A 25659-nucleotide genomic window follows, 5' to 3' on the forward strand; every position below is an offset into this window, starting at 1 on the left:
ACACACACACACACACACACACACACACACACACACACACACACACACACACACACACTCTCATCAGGAGATACCTCTTCAACTGACTACTCCACTCATGCGTTTGGTGATACTCTCGGTTGAGGACACCAAAGGCACTGAAGAGCCATCGGGCTGTAAAGCCTGTAATTCAATGCAATTCGATTCAATTCCATTGGGATATAGATTTCCACTGTTATCGAGGAGCAGCAGGCCTTTGAGGTTACTATGACAACAGATCACTTCCCTTTTATACACATGAGCTCTGCTCATCTTCACAGGCATTATTTTCAAACTTCCTGAGGAGACCTCCAGCAGCCTGCCCCCGAACGTCGACTACACCATCCGAATGAACATCGAGAATGTCATGCGCACAGACCGCGTACGGAATCCCTTCTGGGTGAAAGATGCCTTCATGTCATCAACGAAGACCCAGCGGTACAACCGAGGCTTCGTGTACCTGCAGGAGAGCATCGAGAGAGCCATCATCGAAATGCAGACGGGTAAAGCCATAGATGGGCCCGCGGTCCAGATGCAGGCATTCCCTTATCCCTGCTACTACAAGGATGAGTGAGTGTCTCACAAGCACAAACCCTACATACACACTGAGCGTCTCATATGAAGACTGAGATGGTCATGCAAGAGGTGGCATCTGAACAAATAATCAACAGTTCACACCAACACTGAACATCTACTCCGTTTTGTTCACTAGAAATAACTATAGTAGGATGAATGTCTAGTATTTCATAAAAATACTAGATTTGCATTTGTTTAATAAAACAGCACTGCTTGCAAGGCAGCAAAACTATTTTGTAAGCTTAGGTTTGGCTTTGGTTCCGTGTAGATGAAGTGCTGGATCAGAGCTGTTGTCATGGCACTGAATTTTCCGTTGGCTGTGTATGAGAATCAACATAAATTACATCATAATTACTTTGCATACTTTATTTAATTTTTATTTTTTTGTAATGTAAAGGTGGCATTAGATGTTTTAGATTGAGGCTTTAGATAGAAGCCAGTGTTGTTATTTTTATTTTTTTAAAAGAAAGAAAATTATTTAAAAAAATTTTTGGTCTTTTAAATACAGCTGAAATAAAATATAAATATGAGGTGAAAAACTTAAGTTAAAATAAATAATATCTAAAAATGAGAAATCTTGCCTTTGCACGTTAAAGTATTAAAATTACTAATACTAAAACTATAATAGATATAAATTAAAGCTAAATAGAAATAATAAATAACACAACTAACACAAAAATGAAAATGGCAAAATCAAATAAAGTTAAATTAACAATTAAAATAAAATAAAAAGAGAAAATATAATAATAAATCAAAATAATAAATCCTATAGCACTATATTCATAATACTAAAATAACACTAATAGATGCTAGAATGAGAAGATGGATGCAATATAGTGACAAGCTTTTTCCAAAGAAAATGGATTGCAAACCAAATTAACGTCTGAATTACAGTAGTTGCAGAAGATCAATACTGTGGGTCATCAATTTAGACTTTTAAATTACAACGTTAATCAAACAGGTACTTGACATAAGTTAGTCAGTTCATCGCTTCCTCTTCAACATTTGAAGTTATATAGAGTGATATGCATAACAAATATGCCCTCCACCTGCTAATCTCAAATCTTTCTACCCCCCAGGTATCTCAACAGCATCGCTTTTGCCTTCCCAATGGCTCTCATGATTTCCTGGGTGCTGTTTGTCGCCCACTTTGTGAAAAAACTCGTCCACGAGAGAGAACTGCGTCTTCATGAGGTATGGAACCAAAGCATATATTTTTTAGTCTTTTCCCACCAACTTTAATTAGCTTTCTAAAGTCTTTTCACTCTTAACACAGTACATGAAAATGATGGGGGTCAATCCCATCAGCCACTTCTTTGCCTGGTTAATTGAAAGTGCTGTGTTCCTGCTGGCGACCGTCATCATCCTCACCATCATTTTGAAAGCTGGCGGCATCCTTCCTCACAGCAATGGCTTCGTGCTCTTCCTCTACCTTTGCGACTATGGCTTCAGTGTCCTTGCAATCAGCTTCCTGGTCAGCTCCTTCTTCGATAAGACCAACATCGCCGGGCTGAGCGGCAGCCTTATCTATGTCATCTGTTTCTTCCCCTTCATCGTGCTGATCCACTTGGAGGACAATCTTTCCTTCAGTGTGAAGAGTGCTCTGGTCTGTACTGCATTTAAATCAGTTTGCAATTTAACATCATTGCCAAAAAATGACATTCAGTTCGACGTTATAACTTTCATTCTATTCTTTGTGATTTCTAAAACAGTGTTCTGTCATGGTAGGGACCTGTTTGCATTTTATATTTTTTATTTAGACATTATTTAGTATGTCTATTACTGAAGGAACCAAATATTCTCACACACGCACAAAAGTCCCAAGAACAGCATGTTTTCTCAGTAAATGCAGGAAGAAATTCTTTACGGATAATTTATTTATAAATCAAAGCCAGGCGGGACATTTAACAAAAGTCATTTGCATTCTTTGTATGGTGAAATTTAATTATCATAGCAGCTCCACAAGTGAAATATCACCCACAAATGTGAATCTGCATCATTCGTAGAAATGTTAATGCGAACACCAGCAGAGGACTAATGTGCAGGCCGTGGCAGCGGCAAAAACATCTTTACATGTAATATGTCCATGACGAGTGGGGTTATAAAGTTGTTTTGTTGAATTATTGCAGACTTGCATATCCATGTTGGCATTTTCTTTGTTTTGATCTGTTTTTGTGCAAATGAGGCTGTTGCAGGAATTTACCTCAAGTCAGTATTGTTATAGCCATATGGATATATATTTGACTGTAGTTTTATCCAAAAAACCCATTAAGTACACATTATTTTGTTAAAAATAAATTCTTAAATGCATTATGGTTTTAACTTCAGTTTATTCATGAATAAAGGAAGAGTTCACACCAAAAAATATAAATTATTTATTCACCATGTCATTCCAAACCAGTTTGACTTACGTATAACAACTCACCTTTTGTAAGAAAGTAATGTAAGTGACATGATGGTGAGTAAATGATGACAGAATTCGATTTTGGGTGAACTAGTCTTTTAAATGTTTTAATCGATCGACAGCTGTAGTATAAATCTCACAGTGTTTGTTTTTGGTCCACAGAGTCTCTTTTCTCCGACATGCTTCAGTTACGCCAGCCAGTATATTTCCCGCTATGAAAAACAGGAAGAAGGTATGCCGACACAAACCCCTCAGACTGTCTGTAATTAGTGTTTGTTTGGGATAATTACATTGACTGAATGCATTGTGTACTTACACCTCAGGCATCCAGTGGAGCAACATGTATATCTCTCCTCTGGCTGGTGACACTTCCTCCTTCGGTTGGCTCTGCTGGCTGCTCCTCATTGACTCAGTAGTATATTTTATCATTGGGATTTACATCCGCATGGTCTTCCCAGGTATGTGTATGAGTTACTCAGTTGAGAAACTCATCAAATTTTGTTTGTGTGGTTAGGTAAAAATAACCAATATTAATTTTTAGTAGCGGAGGTATAATCTTATTGATAAATCTGTTTTTCTCTTAATCAGGAAAGTATGGCATTGGTGTTCCGTGGTACTTCCCAGTGACTCGGTCCTTCTGGACAGATATGTTCAGCTGCTGTAGCAGAACGCCAAAGAAAATAGGCAGAGGGCTGCTCTTTACTAACATGATGCACGAACAAAACAACACTGACAAGAGCAAAGGTGCATTATTACACAGTGCTTTGAAATACTTGATTCTGATTGGTCTGTAGCAGCATTGAGCAGTAAAGTACTTTTGCATGAGTGCATATCTGTATATTCGAAAACATACAGTATTGGCGCTATTTTCATGTTTCTCATATCACTTTTTTAATACCAATCAAGTTAGAGTAACGAATTGGTGCAACAATTACAGACTGAAGTAGAAACAGAGGAAGACATTTTATATCGTATCTAACTATTACATTACAGTAGAAAACAAATACAAATACTGTAAAAATACAGTAAAAACAGTAATATTGTGAAACATTACAATTTGAAATACTTGTTTTCTATTTTAATATATTTTAAAATGTAATATATTCATGTGATGACAGCTGAATTATTCAAATTTGCTGATTTGGTAATCAAGAAACATTTCTTCTTACTATCAATGTTAAAAACAGGTTATAATATAATACAATACAAAACAATACAATACAATACAATACAATACAATATAATACAATATAATATAATATAATATAATCATATTTTTTGTGGAAACTGTGATACCTTTTCATTTTAGGATTCTCCTTGAATAGAAGGTTCAAAAGAACAGGATTTGTTTGAAAAATATTTTTGTAACTTTAAATGTCGTTACTGTCTCTTTTGATCAATGTAATGTCCCTTTATGAATAAAAGTATTATTTTCTTTCAAAAAAAGATAGAATATTACTGATCAAACTTTTGAGCATCTGAGAGATTTGCTTCAGATATATTTGCTCAAATATACTTGCACACTCTACCTTCTTTGAAGGTGACACAGATTGTAATCGTAGGATAAATTTTAATCCTTTCAATTTCTGTGTGATATTTTAACATCTTTGCTTCTGTTTATCTATGTCCCTGTAGGTAAAAGTAGCTTGGCGGGTAATGGAGAAGAAAAACTCTCAGGATTGCCTGTTGGAGTCTCACTTTATGGCCTGACAAAGACCTACGGCAACCGGCATGCTGTAGATAATCTGAACCTTTCTTTCTATGAGGGACATGTCACCTCTCTGCTGGGTCACAATGGAGCTGGAAAAACCACCACTATGTAAGAGCATAACAGCATATTGCATCTTCAAAAAACAAAAAAAAAACGCTATTGGTTTTAATAAGCATAAAAACGATTTTTTTTTATTTGAAAAAATTAATTTTCTTGTTTCAGGTCACTTCTGACAGGGTTGTTTGCACCCACCAGTGGCACCATTGAGGTGTATGGGATGGATATGCAGATGTCTATAGATGACGTGCGTAAGGAGATGGGCGTGTGCATGCAGTATGATGTCCTGTTTGACCACCTTACCACAAAGGAACACCTGCTGCTATACGCTCAGATCAAAGCTCCCCACTGGACCAAACAGGAAGTGAACGAACAAGTGCGAAGGTAAGTTTCAGTACTCGTCTTACAGTATGTTTTTATGTTGTTCTGTAACACTCCCTTAGAGAAATGAACTTTTTATAGAAGCTATATGTTATCTTAACTCATATTACATGTAGGTTTCCAGTGTGCCCTTAATGGTGTTGGGGAAGCTACTTTAAACTACTTAAAACTACTTTACTTTAAAACTGAAGCTTCCCACAATAGAACCTACTCATAATTTAAAGGGGTCATATGATGCTTTTTTAAAGATCATTATTTTCAGCTGCTAAGTCAAACTACATTGACGCTCTTTAAAGGGATAGTTCACCCAAAAATAAAAATGTTGTCATAATTTACTCACCCTCATGCCGTTCCAAACTTGTATGAGTTTCTTTCTTATGTTGAAGAATGATGGTAATCAAACAGATGATGGTCCCCATTGACTTCCATAGTATTTCTTTCCCTACTATGGAAGTCAATGGTGACAAACAACTGTTTGGTTCTTCAAAATTCTTCAGAATATCTTCTTTTGTGTTCAACATAAGAAAGAAACTTATATAGGTTTGGAACGACATGAGGGTAATGATCTGGCTTAGAGGTTATTGAATGGCTTGGTAGAAGTTTGTTGGTTCAAACCCCACAATGGATGATCCATGAACACACTGTGCCCTTGAGCAAGGTGTATTGGCTCAGATCACTGTAGATACTAGAAGAGCATCAGCTAAATGAGAAATTTGCATTAAGATGGTCCCTCTTTTTCCTGTCTTAGAATCCTAATGGAAACAGACATGCATGCCCACCGCCACAAGCGTGTCGGCACCCTGTCAGGAGGTATGAAAAGGAAGCTATCCATCTCCATTGCCTTCATTGGAGGCTCACGGCTGGTGGTGCTAGATGAGCCGACCACCGGGGTGGATCCCTGTTCCCGTCGCAGCATCTGGGACATTGTCCTTCAACACAAGCAAGGTGAAATCCCCTTGCAATTCAGACCAGGGTGAAAATAATTCCCTGGCTTGTACCTGTAGCAAACTCCCCAAAGGACTTTGTTCTTATCGGGTATCCGACACTTGGTTGAGAATTTAATTAGGCTTGAATGGATTTCTTCAAGGTGCGTGCAGTCAAATCCAGACAGGGAAAAATCCAGAAGCAGATGTAGTAACGACTGATTGTTATCCGTCATGCTCCCTCTGATGTTTAATTATCTTCTGTGGAGACAGTTAGCGAATTTTTCTCGATCAAGGATTTAAGACCGTAAAAGAGGGTCATGTCAGATTCTCCTGTGTTATCGTTGTACATCAGCTCTGTCTGCCTGTATCAGTGGATCTTTGATTTGACATGCCTCTGTATTGGTTTTGTTTAACTGTCCAGAGCATACCATCATTCTTTCCACCCATCACCTGGATGAGGCTGAAGTTCTCAGTGACCGCATCGCCTTCCTGGAGCGCGGAGGCCTCAAATGCTGTGGTTCACCCTTCTACCTCAAAGACAAGCTGGCTAAGGGCTACAACCTCACCCTCACAAAGAAGGTACATGTGTGTCAGTGTGTCAGTTACTCCAACTGAGTTCTTACTTGAGTTCAACCCTCATAAAAACTGCCATGGTAATACTGGAGTACAGTACAATGGTATAAGGTTAATATCAAGATACACTGATATACACAAGTATTCAAACATTTGGGGTTGGTAAGATAGAGTAAAATGTAATACTATGAAATATATATATTTTTCCATTCAAATACTTTTTTTCCATTTAAACACATTTTTAAATGTAATTTATTACTGTGATAGGAAAGCTGAATTTTCAGCAGCCATCACGTCAGTCTCCAGTCACATGATCCTTCAGAAATCATTCTAAAGCTGATTTGCTGCTCAAGAAACATTTCTTATAATTATCGATGTTGAAAACGGCTGTGGTGCTTTATTTATATTTCTATATTTTATCTATATTTCTGTGGCAACTTTGATCCACTTTTTTTCAGTATTATTTGATGAATATAGCTTTCAAAAGAGCAGCATTTATTTGAAATAGAAGTCTTTTATAGCATTATAAATGTCTTGACTGTCACTTTTGATCATTTTAAACCATCTTTTGCTGATTAACAGTATTAATTTATTTAAAAAAAAAAAAACTTACCTACCCTAAATTTTTGGTCATTATTGTATATATTCAATGGCATATAATGATTATTGTATTCATATACCTTGATATTACTGTGGTAATATGTGTCATTGTAGTGTTCCAGAATTTATATTTTATAATTTGTCTTATTATCAACATGCATTTCTTTGTTTTTGGTTCAGGTTCAGACTCCTGATTCAAACGAAAAGTTTAACAGTGAAGAACTCAGGGCTTTCATTCAATCCTACCTGCCTGACGCTCGGCAGAAGGAGGGAGAGGTGGGCGATTTGGTCTACGCCCTCCCACCGTACACCCCCCAAAATGCAGCTGTGTACCACTCTCTGCTCACCGGTCTGGATCAGAATCTGGACAAGCTTCAGCTGGGCTGCTATGGCATTTCCGACACCACCCTGGAAGAGGTAATTATCAGATGAAGACCCAGGTGCAGGACTGGATTATGGACTCGGCCAGTTCCGCTGGGCTTCAGACTGCCTGCCCAGCGACCTTTAAAGCCTCAGGCAGTGCAGCCGAAGACTGCCAAAGGAAGCTGAACCATACTAGGGTCCCTGGGATTCTTGGCTCATTGTGTGCAAGCCTCACAGTTTGATTCACTCCAAAATCAGATTCTAAGTAGGGCTGGGAGATATTTTATTATTGAAATGCTATTTGTGTAGGCTACTTATTTTAGTCATCTAATGCAGGGTTTCCCAACCTGACAGTCATGGCTACCAGCTGGGGTTGCCAAGGCTTTTAGTTCACTTTCGTTTATCTTCGAAATGGAGATTTTTAAAAAATATTCTCTCAGAATTTTTGTCCAACTTGTGTGTCTGCCTGTTCACACCAAGAACAATAACTGTAAAGATTATCGCTATTGCTACAGTTATTGTCCTTGGTATAAAAAGGCTTTAAATTATGAAAAAAAATTTTTTTTTTTGACCTTTGCCTTTAAAGATGAATTTGCATGCTTCAATATTCCCAAATCACAAATTGCCACCAGTATTTACACATTTTACACCGAGAAAAAAATGCTGTAGGGTTTACAATCTTCATTTGGAAATTCCTAGTAAATTTGTAATAATTGGCAAGTAACACATTGAATTTAACATGAGATTTTTGAAAAAAGGAAAAAGAGAAAGTTGAAAGCTTTATTTACACAAAAAATATCCTTTTATTTACTCAAAATATATATTTTTAAACAATGTACAAATACTTACATTTCAATCAAAGTGCATATTATTTATGAAGGATTGGGGATTTTAGAACATGTCAAGTAAAATATGGTTAACATATGAAGTAAAAAAAGCGGGGCGGGGAGGGATGTTAAGAACCACTGCAATAATGTTATCCTAACAAAACCATAGGAAAACATGATACAACCCTGTCCAGGTGCACTCATAAAGATGCTGTGTTTTCTCAGGTGTTCCTGCAGTTGACTCGAGACGACTTGGAGCCTAAAGAAAGGGAAACCTGGTCTGTATCAGAGTCTGTGATGGCGAATGATATGTTTGCCTCAAGAGACAGCATTCCTGACGATCTCAACAGCACGTACCTTGGAGAGAAAGCCAGTAAGTGGGCTGTTAGAACTAGTTTAGATTCTTGCAGCAGTTTGTGGAATATTAGTTCCATGACCTGTACTTCCCCAATTACCCCTTGAAAGCTTTGAACTTTGAAAGCTCATCTTTAGAATTTGGCTGGATTGAAGAGATGTTATGATTTCCTCTGTCTCATGTGGCACACTCTCTTCTTCTCTCTTATAGGCCTCACTGGGACCTCAGCCGTGCGTGGGTTTGCTTTGACTGCACAGCAGGTGATGGCCATGTTGCTGAAACGCGTGCACCACTCCAAGAGGGACTGGAAGGGGCTGTTCTCCCAGGTGTTGTTGCCTGTACTCTTTGTAATTGCTGCCATGGGCCTGGGCTCCATCAAGAGTGATCTTCAGCACTTTCCTAAGATTGTGCTCTCTCCTGCTCTGTACCACGTTGATGAACAGTATAGCTTCTTCAGGTTAGATTCACTTTTTTCTGTAAATTGCCTGTGATTCAAAAAATGTAGGAAATATGGGTACTGCTGAAATACAGACATTTTAATTTGTTTTAATAATCTATTCATTTACATCTTCGCATTTTGTAGACACTTTTATCCAAAGTGACTTACATTGCATTCATAGTATACATTTCATCACTCTATACATTCTCTGGAAATCAAACCCATGACCTTGTTTGTTTCATATTTTGATGATCTACTTAAAAGAAGGTTGATAATGTTGTTACCACTTAATGCATTGTCATCTGGTCATTATTGAAAATATACCAAAAAATATTTTATTTTATTTTATTTTATTTTGCCTAAAAGGTTGATTTTTATAAATGCAAGAAGTAAAATACAGTAAAATGTTGCATCCGGCAGATTATCAGGCAATTTTTCTTTAGAGTTTTTTTATTATTAAATGAACACAAGGAAATAATTACATGTGATCATTTTTATTTATGCAAAATACACAATAAACAGCAGTATTTACCTCCATATACTTAATATTTTGCTACAGCTTTTCAAAGCATATAAAATGCCTCACCAAGACTTGCATGAACATTTTTGAGTGATGATGCTAACTAATTGTTCATTGAATGATACAAAAAACAAATTCAAAATAACTGATTATCTGCAATATTTTGAATTGCTTACTGTCAATGAGGTTTATTACAGAGATGCTTTTAAAATACCTCTTATTATTACAGGTCACTGGCACAAACCTAGCTAATTGCCACATTTTGCTGATGCAACTAATGGCCAAAGAAAAGCACATAGAACCATTGCAATATTTCTAATGTTGTTTATTTTTTGTCACCATCAAAGTAATATCAAATACAGTGTAATTTCACCCAGTCTTAAACATTGCCATTGCATGTTCTCTCCACAGCAATCAGAATCCCACCGCCAACAGTCTTTTAGATTCCATGATGTCCTATCCAGGCATTGACCACTTCTGCATGAGAGACCCCACAAATTCGTAAGTAATCATCCATATGTCTTAGTGACCCAGCACTCTGAGCTCAGTAATCAGACTGCAGGCCGCTCTAAGCCATGAGTGATTACATATCACAGCATCAGCTCTCCTAGGCACTGCAAATGGCTTTCATTTTTGCCGGCTATGATTTCAGCCCCTCTGATCTTTGCAGGTCTGCTCCTAAGCTCTGGTCGCCGTCTCTTTTGCTGTGCCCTGGGACTCTGATACACTGTCTGCTTGTATCAGTGGGTCTTCTTGTGCTCCTGGTCCATTTCATCGCACTAATGTGCCACTTTTAGTTTTCTATCACTGTTTTTTATCATGCTATTTTCCCATCTTGGCTCATCTGACTTTTTTTCCTCACTCTGTAACTCGCTCACAAACACTCTCTTGCTTTCTTGTTCACTGTTTTTCTATTTCTCTCTTTCACCCACACATCTGAAAGCTCTGCCTTTTGTAATTCCACTGTAAGAGCTTATAATAATGCTCCTGTATATGGGCGTAAATCTCACAGAAGAACCTCTCTGCACATATTTTTGTGAGATTCACCCAGGCATCATTTGCATTTCTCATGCATTTCCTGTTTATAGGATCGATTTTTCACTGATACCTTCCAAATAATCGTCACACTGTTCCTGCACGTAGAATATTGTATTTAACATTTATTTTTTTATAGGGTTTGCAAAGAGAGACCTACTGCAGGAAGTGAGACCTGGATCTCCAGAGGCAACAGCTCTGCTACATTTACCACCTGCAAGTGTAGCAACCAAGTGCAGGTGGGTCAAACAGAGCATAACCATCATAACACAAACAACATTATCACATATCCTCAACGATGAGCATCTCTCAGCATTTAAATATTGATAAAGATCATTAGTGTTTTGATAGCGTGAAGGAGATTGTTGATCACAGCAGGGTTGCGCGCCCTTCAGAATTGATTTCAGAATGCCTTTTAAATTAAATTCCTGACTTTGAGGCAACAACGAGGCAACGAACACTGCAGAATGAAAATTCTAATTTGAGCAAGTAGAAACATGGAATGTTTAATAATTATAAATCATATGGTATATAAATCATATAATGAAAAATAATGTAATGTAAAAATAATGATTTTTCAGTATAAAGTACACATAAACAGTATCATGAACAAAACATATGTTATTTACTTAAACAATATATGTTATTAATAATTTATGTTTGAAAGGCCACCTATAAAACATATGTAATTTGAGTTATGACTTAAAAAAAGCTTTCATGGACATGTTGTAGTTCTCCATGAAATTAATCAGTTGTTGGCTGTTTTTTTAAGGTATTCAGTTTAGTTTAACCTATTTCAGAGAATTTAACTTAATTTAGGAAAATATGTCAACTGAGGAAAAATAATGACATATTATAAATAGGTAAATAGGCCTAATTAGTCAAGTTAATGATGTAATAAATAATGTTTTGTCACCAAATTTGTGTTGATGTTGTGCCTGTTCTTCCTGTCATTGCAATTCAGCCTCCTGTGGGGCGTGGCCAATTCTACCCTTGGCAGGGATCAAATTGTTAGATTTAGAGTTTTTCCCAATTCTCTATCATGGTTTCTGTTCAGAATATCACTCACTTTTCTCTCCCTTTCAGTCATGTCCTGCATCCGATCACGAACCACCTCACAAAAGAAATCCATCATCCCAGATTGTTTACAACCTGACAGGCATCAACATAGAGGACTACCTGCTAGCCACTGCCAATGACTTCATCAGAAACAGGTGAATTTTATCACACATAGCACTTCACAGCATTAAACTAATTTCATAAGATATTTCCTTTATGTCACAAGTTCAAAATATGGCAAGGTTGAATATTAAGGAATTTATGAACCGCTGGTAGGCTGATTAATAATTAAAGAGGAAGCACTTCGGTTTATCCCGTCTTTACCGTGGCATTTCCGACCAGCTGACATTTTCCATCCTAGTCAAATAGCACACAGCACTGGGGTGTGCTGCTGGCATGAAAATACTTTATTACACCTAAAATAGTAAGGCTAGCATTTATTATTCATACATTGCTCTTCCAAAAAAATGTAATATAATACACAGCCCTGCCTCTGTGTGGTGGTGAAAATATTAATAAAAAAGGCAAATCACAGCTCTTGAGTGGAAATTCAATAAAGGCATAAAACCATTAATTAACAGTATATCAAGGAAAATGTCTTTAGTGTCTGAAAACACTAAATGTATTGTTAAATAAATTGAGAATTAATGAGTACAGAATGTAGGAAAGAACATAAATTTGCATGCGCAATCCAATTATTAAAAAAAAAAAAAAAAAAAATGTTATCCTATAAACCATGAAGTTTCAAACCTACACAAATGTATAAATGCCATAAAAAAATATAAAAAAAGTTCCAGTAAATGTGTACAACAAGTGAACAAAATGTTACACTAGCCAGGAGTTATGAGCCCTAACGTAAGTTGTTTTGTGCTTTGTTTCAGATATGGAGGCTGGGACTTGGGAAAGCCTCTTCCCATTGATCTTAAGATGGACATGTTAGATGTGCCAGCGAACAGAACCCTTAGTAAGGTAATTTGGATGAATGATATTACATTGCCCCAATGGCAAAGTGGCTCATTGTCCCAACGTAGCAGTTTATGTAGACACTAACAGACTATGTTCCAAAACCAAGTAAGCTGCCATGTAGGCAGCATTTTAATGCATCAGAATCACCCTCCTGATGTGAAAGCTGTTCCAAAATGTAGGCAGTATAATTATGTTGCCCTCTAAGATGCTTTTTTTTGGCAAACTTTTAAGGCAATATTGCATGCATTCTTTGTGAAAAATGCAATGTGGAAAAAAAAAAAACCATTAAAGATGACAAATGAAACAGGAGAAAGAGTTAATTCAGTACCAAAAAATTGTTGAGTCTAAGTACAAATGCACTAGTTTACCAAATATTATTACCCAGCTGTGTATTTTTAAGCCTTTTAGAATACTAAGTTGTTAGTTTTCATATATTTTGGAACAGAGCATTTACAAGGTGATTACTAAGAAATATTTGTGCATTGTATTAATATTTGTGTTCTCACAGGTTTGGTATAATCCAGAAGGTCACCACACCATGCCTGCCTACCTCAACAGCCTTAACAACTTTATTCTGAGATCCAATCTGCCACTTGAGAAACGACAACAATATGGTTTGTTAAATCTCTCTCTCTAAAACTGTGTAGTTTTGTAGATTCTATAAATCTATATTTTGTAGATTCTAGAATCTATAAAACTTCACGTACACTGCCATTCAAAAGTTTGTATCATGAGTCAGTAATGTAATTTTTTGAAAGAAATAATATATATAAAAAAAGATCCATTAAATTGATATTGATATAAAGTATTAAATATATTTAATATTTATAATGTAAAAAATTTTTTTTTCAAATAAATGCTGTTCTTTTGAACTTTCTAGTCATCAAAGAATCCAGGAAATAAAAATATAAAAAAATGTATTGGGGTTTCCAGAAATATATTATGCACCACAACTGTTTTCAACACTGATAGTAAGGAGAAGTGTTTTTGAGAACCAAATCAGCATCTTGGAATGATTTCTGAAGGATCATGTGACTGAAGACTGGAGTAATGGCTTCTAGAAATTCAGCTTTCACTTTACAGGAATAAATTACATTTTAAAATATATTTTAATTTGTAATAATATAAAAAAATATTACTGTTTTTACTTTATTCTTGATCAAATAAATGCAGCCTCAGTGGGCATAAAAGACTTCTTTCAAAAACATTTAAAAAAGCTTACCAACCCCAAACTTTTGAATAGTAGGGTATATCTAATATTTTTCACATTGTGTGATGAAATGTGTTAGTTTAGCTTGAGTTAATGTGCACTTAGACTTGCATATCTAAAGTTTTGACTTGCTGTGTAAGGTCTAATCCATTTAGCAGCTTATTCTGAGCAAGAGCCGCCCAATTAGACAGGAGGAGACCTTCTAACTGACTGCAAAGAACACAGCTAGGTTCTTCTTGTCTTCACGTATCAATAATTACTGGATTTATCTAAAATATGCTTTTTTGCAATACTCTAAAATATAATCCTTGCTTCTGAGACTGAATGTGAATGTAATTCCACTACCCTTAGACAGAGGGCAGTGTGTCTTTTCTGTCTTGCACCATGAGGCAGAGCGGGCTGAATGCTAATTAGAGGTGCTGAGAACTGAAATGAAGGAATAGAGCTGGTCTTATTTCAACACTGCCAGACTGGCCCAGTGGCTGAGATTCACTGTCCGCCTCCAGGCAAGATTAATGCAATCCCACCAGTCAATAATGGAAAGGGGGGATGCATTCATTCAAATGTAGCCGGTGAAGTCATTCAGGGCAAAACAGAGCATAAATTCAGAAAAGGTTCATGGGAGGAGCAGATCGCCTGTCATGTGTTTGCCGGGCAAGTGTATATTTTCTCATGTGCTAAAATCTCTCTTTACAGCAATCTCTATATCCAGCCACCCTTACCCTGGCCAAGTGCAAGACGAGGATGTCATGTAAGCGCACACACACATAACCATGCATGCTCGCACAATAGCTAAAACAGATAAAGTACTCTGTGGGACCAAATACAGACTGAGTGTATTAATACGGCCGGTACAAAATCACAGACCCAGTGGTGGGGAAAAGAAAGCAATCAGCCAAATGATGGGCTTTAGATAAGATATGTAAACATTGCTCTGACATTTTCATTCTAGTGGAGCACATGAACTAATGTAATTTGACTCCTGTATTTACTCTTTGATTTCCTTCCTGAGCTTGGCTTATTGATTACTAACCCAATATAATGTGTGTTTACTCTGAAGGTGGTTCGGAGGTTAATTGATTCAGTGTCGCCACCCAAACATGCTTGTATTTTGAACACTGGGCAATTTCAACCGTGCCTAAATTTGAAAGACACGCTCTGTAAAATGAGCGCAATTGTTTCATTCTCGCAGCTGGGATGAGTCTGGCTTGACGCCTGCTACTTAGGCCTGAGAAAAGGATTTCTTGAGAGGGGAGACAACATGCAGAGAAGGCAAGAAAAGGAAAAAGAATAGGTTGGCTACTCAAGAAAGCCTCTGTGAGTAGCTGAAAAGAGCAGAAAGTAATGCATTCGTATACCAGACACTTATATCAAAAGCAAAGACCCTTTAAGGCAAGTCAAGCACTTGGTGGCCATATTGGTAACAGCCTCAGGCAGCTGTTTCAAGTACAAATAGAGTGCTGCAGGAATGAGTCCTGAAACCCAGAATCGAGTTTGCATTTTGAAACTTCCAGGGTTAAATGGCTGAAATAAGGTCTGAGGTTAACCCAAGCTCAAAATATTTTCACGTTTTATTCTACAACATGTATACATCAGTAAAACCCCACTCAGGATTTTTTAAGCTTATATGTGTCTTCAAAAACGCAGTAGCTAACAAGTGGCTAAATGAGACTACAGAGATTTTTGGGGACATTAATCGTCCTTATGCAGAACAGGAAAAACTCATCTACTCGCTATAGTCCACTTTTACTGGCTTGTATTTTTACTCATGCTCTTGCAAACTCTCAAACCTTCTCTCAACTTGTAGATTTTGAATAAAGATTTGTTGGAAACTTAGTGCTGGCGACAATGAAAACATGTAACCGTTTACTTCTACCAATTGTGTTTAGGCTTCAAAATTTATAGAAGTTGTGTTCATTTGTGAAGATGATACTAATGAACCAAACGTGTAAGGATCATAAACTTTTGTTGGTCACAGAGCTTATTTTCTGCACTAATCCAAAAGCCTTTGGAAGCCAATTGGCTTTTTTTCAAGGGAACCTTTCTTCAAAATTACGTCATCCCTGCAGCACTCTATTGAATCTACTTCAAAATCTTAAAAGATTATGTTTCAGTTACATATTTTAATGAGTGATTGCTAACCTTGTCTCATAGCTGATGAAATCTGATTGTTTGATGGTAGCCATATTTTTGAATTATATATTTGTTGTTATCATAGGTAGGACCAAATTGATCTCAAGCGCGTTTTTCTCAGGCACTCTTTACTTAAACTGCATCTGACAGAAGTGTCAACAGCTTTCATGCACATCTTTAAAAAAAAGTCTTGCATCAGAAAAACATTAAGAATTGTGTTTTTTGTTGTTGATGTTGTTTCTTTGGCCGTACACTCCGCGACCCACTCAGAACGGTCTCACGACCCACCAGTTGAGAAACACTGTTCTAGAAAAGTCTGAAGCTGTAGAGAACCAGTACAATCTAGTTAGTTTCTTATCCTTTGACTTCATTGATCCACCAACTGAGCCCTTCTTATCTGAATATAAAGTGATCTTCGCTTTTTCGTTCAGGCTCAACTCTCTGTGGTATAGTTTTTTTGTCTTTCCCTGAGATCAGTTCGTTCTTATTTGTCCTCCATTCTCAGTATTTTTTTTTGGAGACACAGTTGTTGAGAGCAGAGATGGGATGCAGAGGAGGTAGCATTAAAGGCAAAAGCTCAGCTGGTGTCTGGTAGAAGGAGAAGTGTCCTGCTGAGACTGAACTCTTGATCGTCTCTGACTCTGTCTTACACAATTCTAACAGATAGAGAGATCTTAATTCTTACGGCTTTCATCTTTTCTCCTCACTGTGTCTGATGCCGTTGTAAATGCATCGAGCTTGACTGAAGAACAGTGTTAAGCTCATGTGAGAGACTGTAGGACATATGAAGTGCAGTTTGTATTGTAAGGTTAAGACAGCATGACATGCATTTAAATTGTCTCTCACTGCACTTGACCACTGCCGCAGAATATCTTCTGCTCTGCTGGTGTGGGTATAAAGGTACAGATATGTACCTACTTACTTTATTATTACACATTTCAGGTCTTAATGTGAACAATTTATTGGTGCATATAATAAATGTAAACTAGTATAACTACTGTTTAAATGTTTAGGGTCAGTAAGATTTTTTTTTTTGAAAGAAATTAATACTTTTATTGAGTATAGACACCTTAAATTGATAAAAAGTGACAGAAAAGATTATTTCCAATAAATTGTTCTTTTGAACTTTCTATTCATCAATAAATCCTGTATTAAGATGTATTATAGTTTTCACAAAAATATTACACAACACAAAGGTTTTAAACATTGGTCTGAGGTTAACACAAGCTCAAGAAAAAAAAAAAAAAATAATATTAAAACAGAGAAGAGTTAATAGTAATAATAATAATGATAATAATTCACAATATTGCTGTTTTCATTGTATTTTTGGTCAAATAAATGCAACCTTTGTGAGCATAAAAGACTTCTTTCAACAAATGTATGTATACAGGTGCATCTCAATAAATTAGAATGTCGTGGAAAAGTTCATTTATTTCAGTAATTCAACTCAAATTGTGAATCTCGTGTATTAAATAAGTTCAATGCACACAGACTGAAGTAGTTTAAGTCTTTGGTTCTTTTAATTGTGATGATTTTGGCTCACATTTAACAAAAACCCACCAATTCACTATCTCAACAAATTAGAATAGGTTGACATGCCAATCAGCTAATCAACTCAAAACACCTGCAAAGGTTTCCTGAGCCTTCAAAATGGTCTCTCAGTTTGGTTCACTAGGCTACACAATCATGGGGAAGACTGCTGATCTGACAGTTGTCCAGAAGACAATCATTGACACCCTTCACAAGGAGGGTAAGCCACAAACATTCATTGCCAAAGAAGCTGGCTGTTCACAGAGTGCTGTATCCAAGCATGTTAACAGAAAGTTGAGTGGAAGGAAAAAGTGTGGAAGAAAAAGATGCACAACCAACCGAGAGAACTGCAGCGTTATGAGGATTTTCAAGCAATATCGATTCAAGAATTTGAGTGAACTTCACAAGGAATTATTGAGATGCACCTGTATATAAAATATACAAACTATACACAATTCACCAATGTATAATTTATTTATTTATTTTTCTAGTATATACAAGTGGATACACAAGGTCAGATGCTCTCAACTCACATGTCTTCAAGTCCATGTCTTTAAGATTGAGATCTTTCTTTTTGTCTCCTCAAGGGTGGGTGGTTTGGTCAGCATCCTGGTTGCTCTCTGTGTTCTCACTGGCTTCTCCATCATGACGGCCAGCTTTGTCATCTATGAGGTTCAGGAACATCACACAGGCTCCAAGAGACTTCAGCAGATCTCTGGCATCAGCGAACCTTTCTACTGGATCATCAACTTCTTCTTTGATATGGTACTTCAGTATTAGTTGATAGATTTCAGCCTTTGAGATCAGTTGCATTGATCTGTAAAAAATCCAAAAACCATGAACAAGAAATTACAACCTACACTACATGAAATACAGGTGCAATTGGAATAACTATAACTATTATATAATTAATTTAATATTAGTAATATCCAAAACAGTATAGCACATCAACGCCAAGGTTTTGATTACCAGGGAAGGTAAGAACTAATACACTGAATGCAATGCAAGTTGCTTTGGATAAAAGCATCTGCCAAATGCATAAATGTAAATGAACAAAAGTGTTTAATATGCATATTGCATAAGACTGTTTGTATTTACGAGGTCTTTTCTATGTCATTGCAGGCTCTTTACATAGTTCCCGTGGTCCTCTCGGTGGCGATGATAGCAGCGTTCCAGCTCCCAGCATTCACAGACAGGCAGAACCTCGGCGCGGTCACACTTCTGCTGGTGCTATTTGGGTCAGCATACATTAGAGTCCCTTTACCACCAGAGATTTTCCTGTCACAAGACAGACATCTCATTAGAACGTCTCAGAGCTGACAGGTCCTCAAGGCACTAGAGAGATTCATGAATGTATTATTCAGCAAATGCTACACGTTGCAGCATTGGCAAAAGAGGAAGTTTTAGTTAATGTGTCGTCTTTCAGGTAAACACCGGGCTCTCTGCTAGAAAGAGGAGAGCTGCTCGAAGCTTTCCTGCAAGGCCTGGGCTCTAAAGAAGCGATTTCACACACTCCGTCACCCAGTTAATTGCATTGTGGAGAGCAGTGAGGCCACTCACAGTCAGTCTTTAGGCTTCAGAGCTCCAGGCTGCTTGGGAGGCCCTTCATTGTGTGAAGTCAGCAGTCTGGCCCGCATTCATCGCCTGTGAGCTCACCGGCACTCGGCCCATAAATAACCACACATCACAGCGATCCCACCACTTTCCCTTCAACCTGCTTAATTGCTTTTGTTTTGCTGAGCGGTGTGGACTTTCCAGCACTAACAATACACGCACACAGGCCAGGGAACGTGCACATATACACACACACACACGGTACCCCCTCGGTTTAAACACATCCTCTTCCTTCACCCCTGCACCCCAATCACCAAGAGTAATGAATAAAAAAGCAGATCATTCTGTGGAGCTGAAGAGGAGAGAGAATGCTTCACGAAGAGGAAATAGATGAACTCATTTATCTTCTGGCCTCTTAGCTCAACTGTGGAATATATTCTCTCTTTCTTTGCTAAACTCAAAGCAGAAGTCTTACTATGGCTCTTTTGTCTTCCTCCATGTTGTAATTCTTCTCTTTAGATGTTTCTTTGAAGCTTGCCACTTACCACATTGATTTCATGGTTTCTTTTCAGCTTCTCCACCTTCCCTTGGATGTATCTTCTGTCTGCGGTATTCAAGGATACAGAGATGGCCTTTATCGGTTATGTTTGCATCAATCTCTTCATCAGTGTCAACACCATCATCTCCACATCCATTATTTACTTCCTGGGTCAACTCAACCAGAATGACCAGGTGAGAGAAGAGTCATTTCACCCCCAAATTTATAAAAATGATATATGTATATATATACTGTATATAAAAAGTTGGTGTCAGTTAGTGTATATTACAAAAAAGTTAGTCACATGATCCTTCAGAAATCATGCTGATTTTCACTAGAAGAAAAATGTCTTATTATCTATGTTGAAAACAGTTGCACAGTTACATTTTTTCATCATTCACTTTGATGAATATAAAGTTCACAAGAACAGCATTTATTTTTAAATATAAATATTTAGCAACTGATTTGACTGTTAATTTGATCAATTTAATGCATCCTTGCTGAATAAAAGTTAAAATTTAATTTAAAAAAATCTTACTGATCCCAAACCTTATATAATATAATATAATATAATATAATATAATATAATACATTTTCACCAGGCAAATAAGATGATTTAAATAGACCTGAGTAGCTTTGCACATCGTTCTTCCTTCTCTAACTTGCTTTCACTGTCTATTTCAGAGCATCCAGAATGTGTACCATACCATGAGCAACATATTCCTAGTCTTCCCTCAGTTCAGCTTTGGCAATGGGTTGATGGAGTTGGCACGGGTTGACATGCAGGTGCAGATCCTGAGCGCTTTCGGAGTGGACGCCTACAAGAACCCCTTCAGCATGGATGTTCTGGGCCGGATGTACATCTCCATGTTCCTGCAGGGTTTCATCTGCTTCACGCTTCGCCTGCTACTTAACAAGACGCTCCTTCGCAAAGTCAGGTATACCTGAGGCTCTGGCAATATGGATTCAAACTGGCTGGCACAGAACTACTTTTTGAAATGTTACTTTGTAGTGCAGTATACAATTTTTACATTTGTTATGCATTTGTGTATTTCTTCGTAGATGGTTAGTCTGCTGGAAGAAGAACGTTGTTCAGAGCTATAGCCCCAATGAAGATGAAGATGTGGTGGCTGAACGCCTGCGTGTGGACTGTGGCGATGCGAATGCCGATATTCTGCAGGTTAACCATCTGACTAAGGTGTATCAAAACCTGAACAAGAGGGTACAGGCGGTGAAGAGGCTGTCTGTGGGCATCCCAGCTGGCGAGGTCTGTGCTATTTTCATATTAATATTTATTATGAGAGCATTTACATGCACAAGAAAATTCCAGTATTAAAATAAACATAAATTGGTTTATAATATATATTACCTTTTCAAAAGTTTGGGATAAGCAAGAAAATAATTTTATACTTTTATTCAGCAGGGATGCATTAAATTGTTTAAAAGTGACTGTAAGGACATTTATAATGTTATAAAAGATTTTGATTTAAAATAAATGCTGTTCTTTTGAACTTTTTATTCATCAACAAATCCTGAAAAAAATGTATCATGGTTTCCACAAAAATATTAAGCAGCAAAAACTTTTTTTATAAGTACCATTATTAATAGCTGAGCACTAAGTATAATGGATAATAACTGGGCACCAATTGATCATGTGACACTGAAGACTGGAGTTATGGCTATTGAAAACTGCATTGCCATCACAGGAATAAATGACATTTTAAAATATATCAAAATATTAAACATTTAGACTTTAATGTTGTAATAGTATTTTTACTGTATTTTTGATCAAATAAATACAACCTTGGTGAGCATAAGAGACTTCTTTAAAAAAAAAAAAACTTTTTCTCGGTAGTGTTTCCAATTGTCAACATAATAATAATGATTTTGTGCAATGAGAATTGACTGGATTGTGAAAAGTTGGTGTTCCATATTAATATTAGGATTTATAATACTCAAAAAATGTGTACTAAGAAAGTACTTTCGGTAAATTCAAACATGAAACGAAATGACCAAATCAATAATAATTTAACCACAATGTGTTATTTATCTGAAATTGTGCATGTAGATGTGGTCACAGAGGGGAAATGCAGCTATATTCCCAGAAAGTCTTGTTCAAGGCACTTGGCGTATGCTGTGCTTCGTTATATTTCCGTTCTGAATGGTTTTTCATAGAAGATTTATTGAGCTCTTAAGAATAATCGATGACAGCAAAACATTCAATGTAAATGAATGGAAGGTCAATATCTTCCTTAGTGCTTTGGATTGCTGGGAGTCAATGGTGCAGGAAAGACCACTACCTTCAAGATGCTGACAGGAGACATTAGCCCTACTGATGGCTCGGCCAAGATCCGTGACATTGACGGGTACCTTTAAAAACTTGATCGTTACTTTTACTGTTGCTCACCATCTTTTTCTAATGCACTCAGACTCTTTTACTGGACATTTGTGTTTGGTTTTATTGCATGTTCATAAATCTCCCTGGCCTGTGTCCTCAGGAGAATGGTTGACATCATAGACTGCAGGAGAGAGGGCATAAACATTGGTTACTGCCCCCAGGTGGACGCACTGGATGACCTCCTGACTGGAGAAGAACATCTCTATTTTTACGCCCGCATCAGGGGCATCTCCAAGAGGGAGATTGACCGGGTAAGGTCACAGCTATATCAATGTCTGTTTCGTTCTGGCCAAGGCCAGTTACTTATCAAAGTGACCTAGAAAAGTGCATGTTTTCTGTTGTGATGATACCGCTGTGTATGGTTGTCAAAAATTTACTTAAATTTCAGTATTTGATACTAGTCAAAGTGCCTGTTTCAAGAACTCAGAAGTTTGGGGTCAGTAAGATCTTTTTTTGAAAGAAATTAATACTTTTATTCAGCAAGGATACAGTTAAATTGATCAAACGTGATCAGTGCATTTATGGTGTTACAAAAGATTTCTATAGCAAATAAATGCTTTTCTTTTGAACTTTCTATTTATCAACAAATCCTGAAAAATGTATCATGATTTCCACAAAAATATTAATCGGGACATCTGTTTTCAACATTGATAATAATAATAATAAATGTTTCCTCAGCACTAAATCAGCATGTTAGAATGACTTCTGAAGGATCATGTGACACTAAAGACTGAACTAACTGGCTGCTAAAATTCACATTTGCGATCAATAAATTACATTTTAAAATATATTAAAATAGAAAACAGATATTTTAAATTGCAATAATATTTAAAAGCATCACTGTATTTACAATATTTTTGATCAAATAAATGCAGCCATGGTGAGCATAAGACACTTTGTTCAAAAATTTCTTACCGACTCCAAACTTGAACATTAGTATGCTGTGTATATATAAGCAAATTAAATTTAAAGTAAAAGTCATATATGCACAAGTTTAAAGGCAGTCAACTGTCAGTTAGTAAGCACTTGCAAAGAACTTACTGAGTCAGTACTTTGCCGATAATACAGAGAGACGGACATCATTACATTTTGGCATCAACTTGATTCGGAAATTCTGGTACTTTTGACATCCCTTATTATGTGCAACTACATTAAATGTATGCTGCTATTAGAGTTTGATGATTTGAAATGAGAGGCAAGAGATGAGGTGAAACAGACAGCTATCTGTTAAATCATGTCACAACCCACTGACATCCTTTAACACTCTAAGAGAGATTTTGCATCTGTTTTTCGTCAAGTGGTACTCTAGCCTGATAATGTGTTTCCACACACGTAAAAATGTCAGGATATGGAGGTTTAACAGTCATTTTGAAAGGACCAGCATATATTTAGTTTGAGATGCTGCTGTTGCCACCAGGCTTTTTAACTCTTAACTAACTTCACCGGTTTTTCATCGACCAGCCCGGAAATACCTGCTGGACTTCTCAGTAAGATACGAATAGATCTTCGTTTACTATAGTCCGAATATTGCATTTGAAAGGAAATGGTTGGCTCTCCTCCACACTGATTAATGAGGAAGCTAATTAATCTTGCATTCTCTCAGGATTATTGGTAAAAGGCACTTCTGTAAAACTTGCCTTTGGCTGCAGATGTGAACTCTTTATCAGTTTTCCTAAAGATTGAAACACTGGTCTGAGGGAATATTGCTTGCATAAAGAGTTGCAATGTCATATTTGCAACATATTATGAATATTAATTTCAAGTTGGAATAGCGTTTCTTATTAAACAACATTTTTTTTTGAATGTGTTCAATTTTGGCTATGTGTAACAGTGAATCATAGCTTGATTGCTTTTATAAAGCAGCAGCAATGTCAATATGAGAAAAGACACCAAGGTTCAATAAATAGGTAAATGTGTGGAATAAATGAGCTTCTAAATCAAATTTTAGAGTCAAAGACATCCATTTTTGTAATGCAGAACTGGCTGTGCTGTTCTCAACAGCTAAATCACTGAAGATACATAGGGGAACTGTTTAGAAGATAAATCACATTGGTTTATGTCTATTTTCTCTGTATTGCATCCGCACAATATTTCGATCAAGAAGCTCCATTATGAACAGAGACTGTGACACACATTTATGATGTTATGAGCACATGGCTCAAACACGCACATACCTCTCTGTCAAGCTCTAACTTAATTCAGGGTTGTCTCTGGTGGTACTTGGTTAGCCTGCAGAAAAAGAATCTCAAATAATGCATATAATCTTTTACAGTCTTAGAACCTTCTCAAAGGTGAGTCATCCACAGAAATTGTGAAAAGGCTGTCCCTTTGTGGATAAAAGTCAAAATTAAGATTCTTTCTATGAAGCTTGCCACCTACAGTATTTGATTACATTAGTTACATTTTTATAAATTCATTCTTTACTCAACCTCATGTTGTTTTAAACCTACAGCATATGACTTTCATTCTGTCAAGGAAATGCTTTGAAGAATGTTCACACTGCTTTTGTTTATACAGTGAAAGTGGATGGTGACCAAGGGAAAGATTTTTTAGAGAATAATTTGTTCTGTTTCTCACATTAAGCTATCGACTGGCTTCAGAAGACTTTAAGAATATTAATAGTAGTATATAAGTTATATTTGACTACTTTTGTGCTGCTTTTTTCCTCTTCTGGAGCTTGACAGTCTCTGGTCACCATCCACTTTCATTGTAAGAGAGCTGCTTGAACATACTACAAAAGTTGTTCTTTTGCTTTATGTTAATAGAAAGAAAGCCATACAGGTTTGAAATGACATAAAGATGAGTAAATTATAGCAGAATATCCATGTTTGGCTGAACTAACACATTAAATCTTTATGTAAAGTTAATATAAAGTGCAGCTTTGTCGAAAATGAAGTAAAACCGGCACCCTGTAATGATGATGTTACCCTTGTATAAAAAGGGCAGGGAAGGAATTGACTTAACAATCTATGAATACCATCAGTCATCTTTTGGCTACCAAGGCTTTGTGTAAAAGCTGCTGAAACTTTGAAATGGCTTTTGCGGTTTGGCCCATTAACTTGGATTAGAGGATTTAGAGGAAACGGCTGGTAAATTTTGATGTCCTGAGGGAAGCGTGCAGTACAATGCCGACCCAAAAGGATGATCTGTAGGTGCATATAATCCATTACACAGAGAGTTCTTTATGGTTTCTTGCAGGTTTATGAGAAGCTATTTAAATTCATAGAATGTCTACTTGGATCCTTTGATGTATGAATCCAATTAGTTAAATGAATGCAGAAACCATGACGTGCTCTGTGTGGGGTCAAATGTCAACAGACATTTAATCAAAACATTATTCAAAGTGACTCATTATGATGTCAAGACCACACAGTTAATGTGTTAGAACAACTTGTTAAGCCTTTTTGGGGACAATTATTGCTTTGTTAATCAAAAATAAATTGCAGGGAAATTCTGACTGAACTATAAGGGGGGGGGGGGGGGGGG

General features: G+C 36.8%; 1 protein-coding gene across 1 annotated transcript in view; it reads left to right on the top strand.

Annotated features, from left to right (window-relative positions):
* Positions 1–25659, top strand: part of LOC107660608 (uncharacterized) — a 65894-nt gene that overhangs the window by 37012 nt on the left and 3223 nt on the right. Inside the window, exons 41-66 of the mRNA XM_016449967.1 lie at positions 300–588; positions 1674–1788; positions 1871–2200; positions 3161–3230; positions 3322–3456; positions 3587–3742; positions 4634–4817; positions 4932–5150; positions 5896–6092; positions 6495–6652; positions 7427–7663; positions 8662–8809; positions 9002–9248; positions 10162–10251; positions 10925–11024; positions 11872–11999; positions 12726–12813; positions 13319–13424; positions 14717–14771; positions 18271–18448; positions 18806–18921; positions 19810–19969; positions 20460–20713; positions 20838–21042; positions 22032–22141; positions 22274–22424. Of these exons, the coding sequence (XP_016305453.1) occupies positions 300–588; positions 1674–1788; positions 1871–2200; positions 3161–3230; positions 3322–3456; positions 3587–3742; positions 4634–4817; positions 4932–5150; positions 5896–6092; positions 6495–6652; positions 7427–7663; positions 8662–8809; positions 9002–9248; positions 10162–10251; positions 10925–11024; positions 11872–11999; positions 12726–12813; positions 13319–13424; positions 14717–14771; positions 18271–18448; positions 18806–18921; positions 19810–19969; positions 20460–20713; positions 20838–21042; positions 22032–22141; positions 22274–22424 (4226 nt within the window). The remainder of the gene's footprint in view (positions 1–299; positions 589–1673; positions 1789–1870; positions 2201–3160; positions 3231–3321; positions 3457–3586; positions 3743–4633; positions 4818–4931; positions 5151–5895; positions 6093–6494; positions 6653–7426; positions 7664–8661; positions 8810–9001; positions 9249–10161; positions 10252–10924; positions 11025–11871; positions 12000–12725; positions 12814–13318; positions 13425–14716; positions 14772–18270; positions 18449–18805; positions 18922–19809; positions 19970–20459; positions 20714–20837; positions 21043–22031; positions 22142–22273; positions 22425–25659) is intronic.

This window comes from Sinocyclocheilus anshuiensis, unplaced genomic scaffold, assembly GCF_001515605.1.
Source record: "Sinocyclocheilus anshuiensis isolate Anshui unplaced genomic scaffold, SAMN03320099.WGS_v1.1 scaffold627, whole genome shotgun sequence".
Lineage (NCBI taxonomy): Eukaryota > Metazoa > Chordata > Actinopteri > Cypriniformes > Cyprinidae > Sinocyclocheilus > Sinocyclocheilus anshuiensis.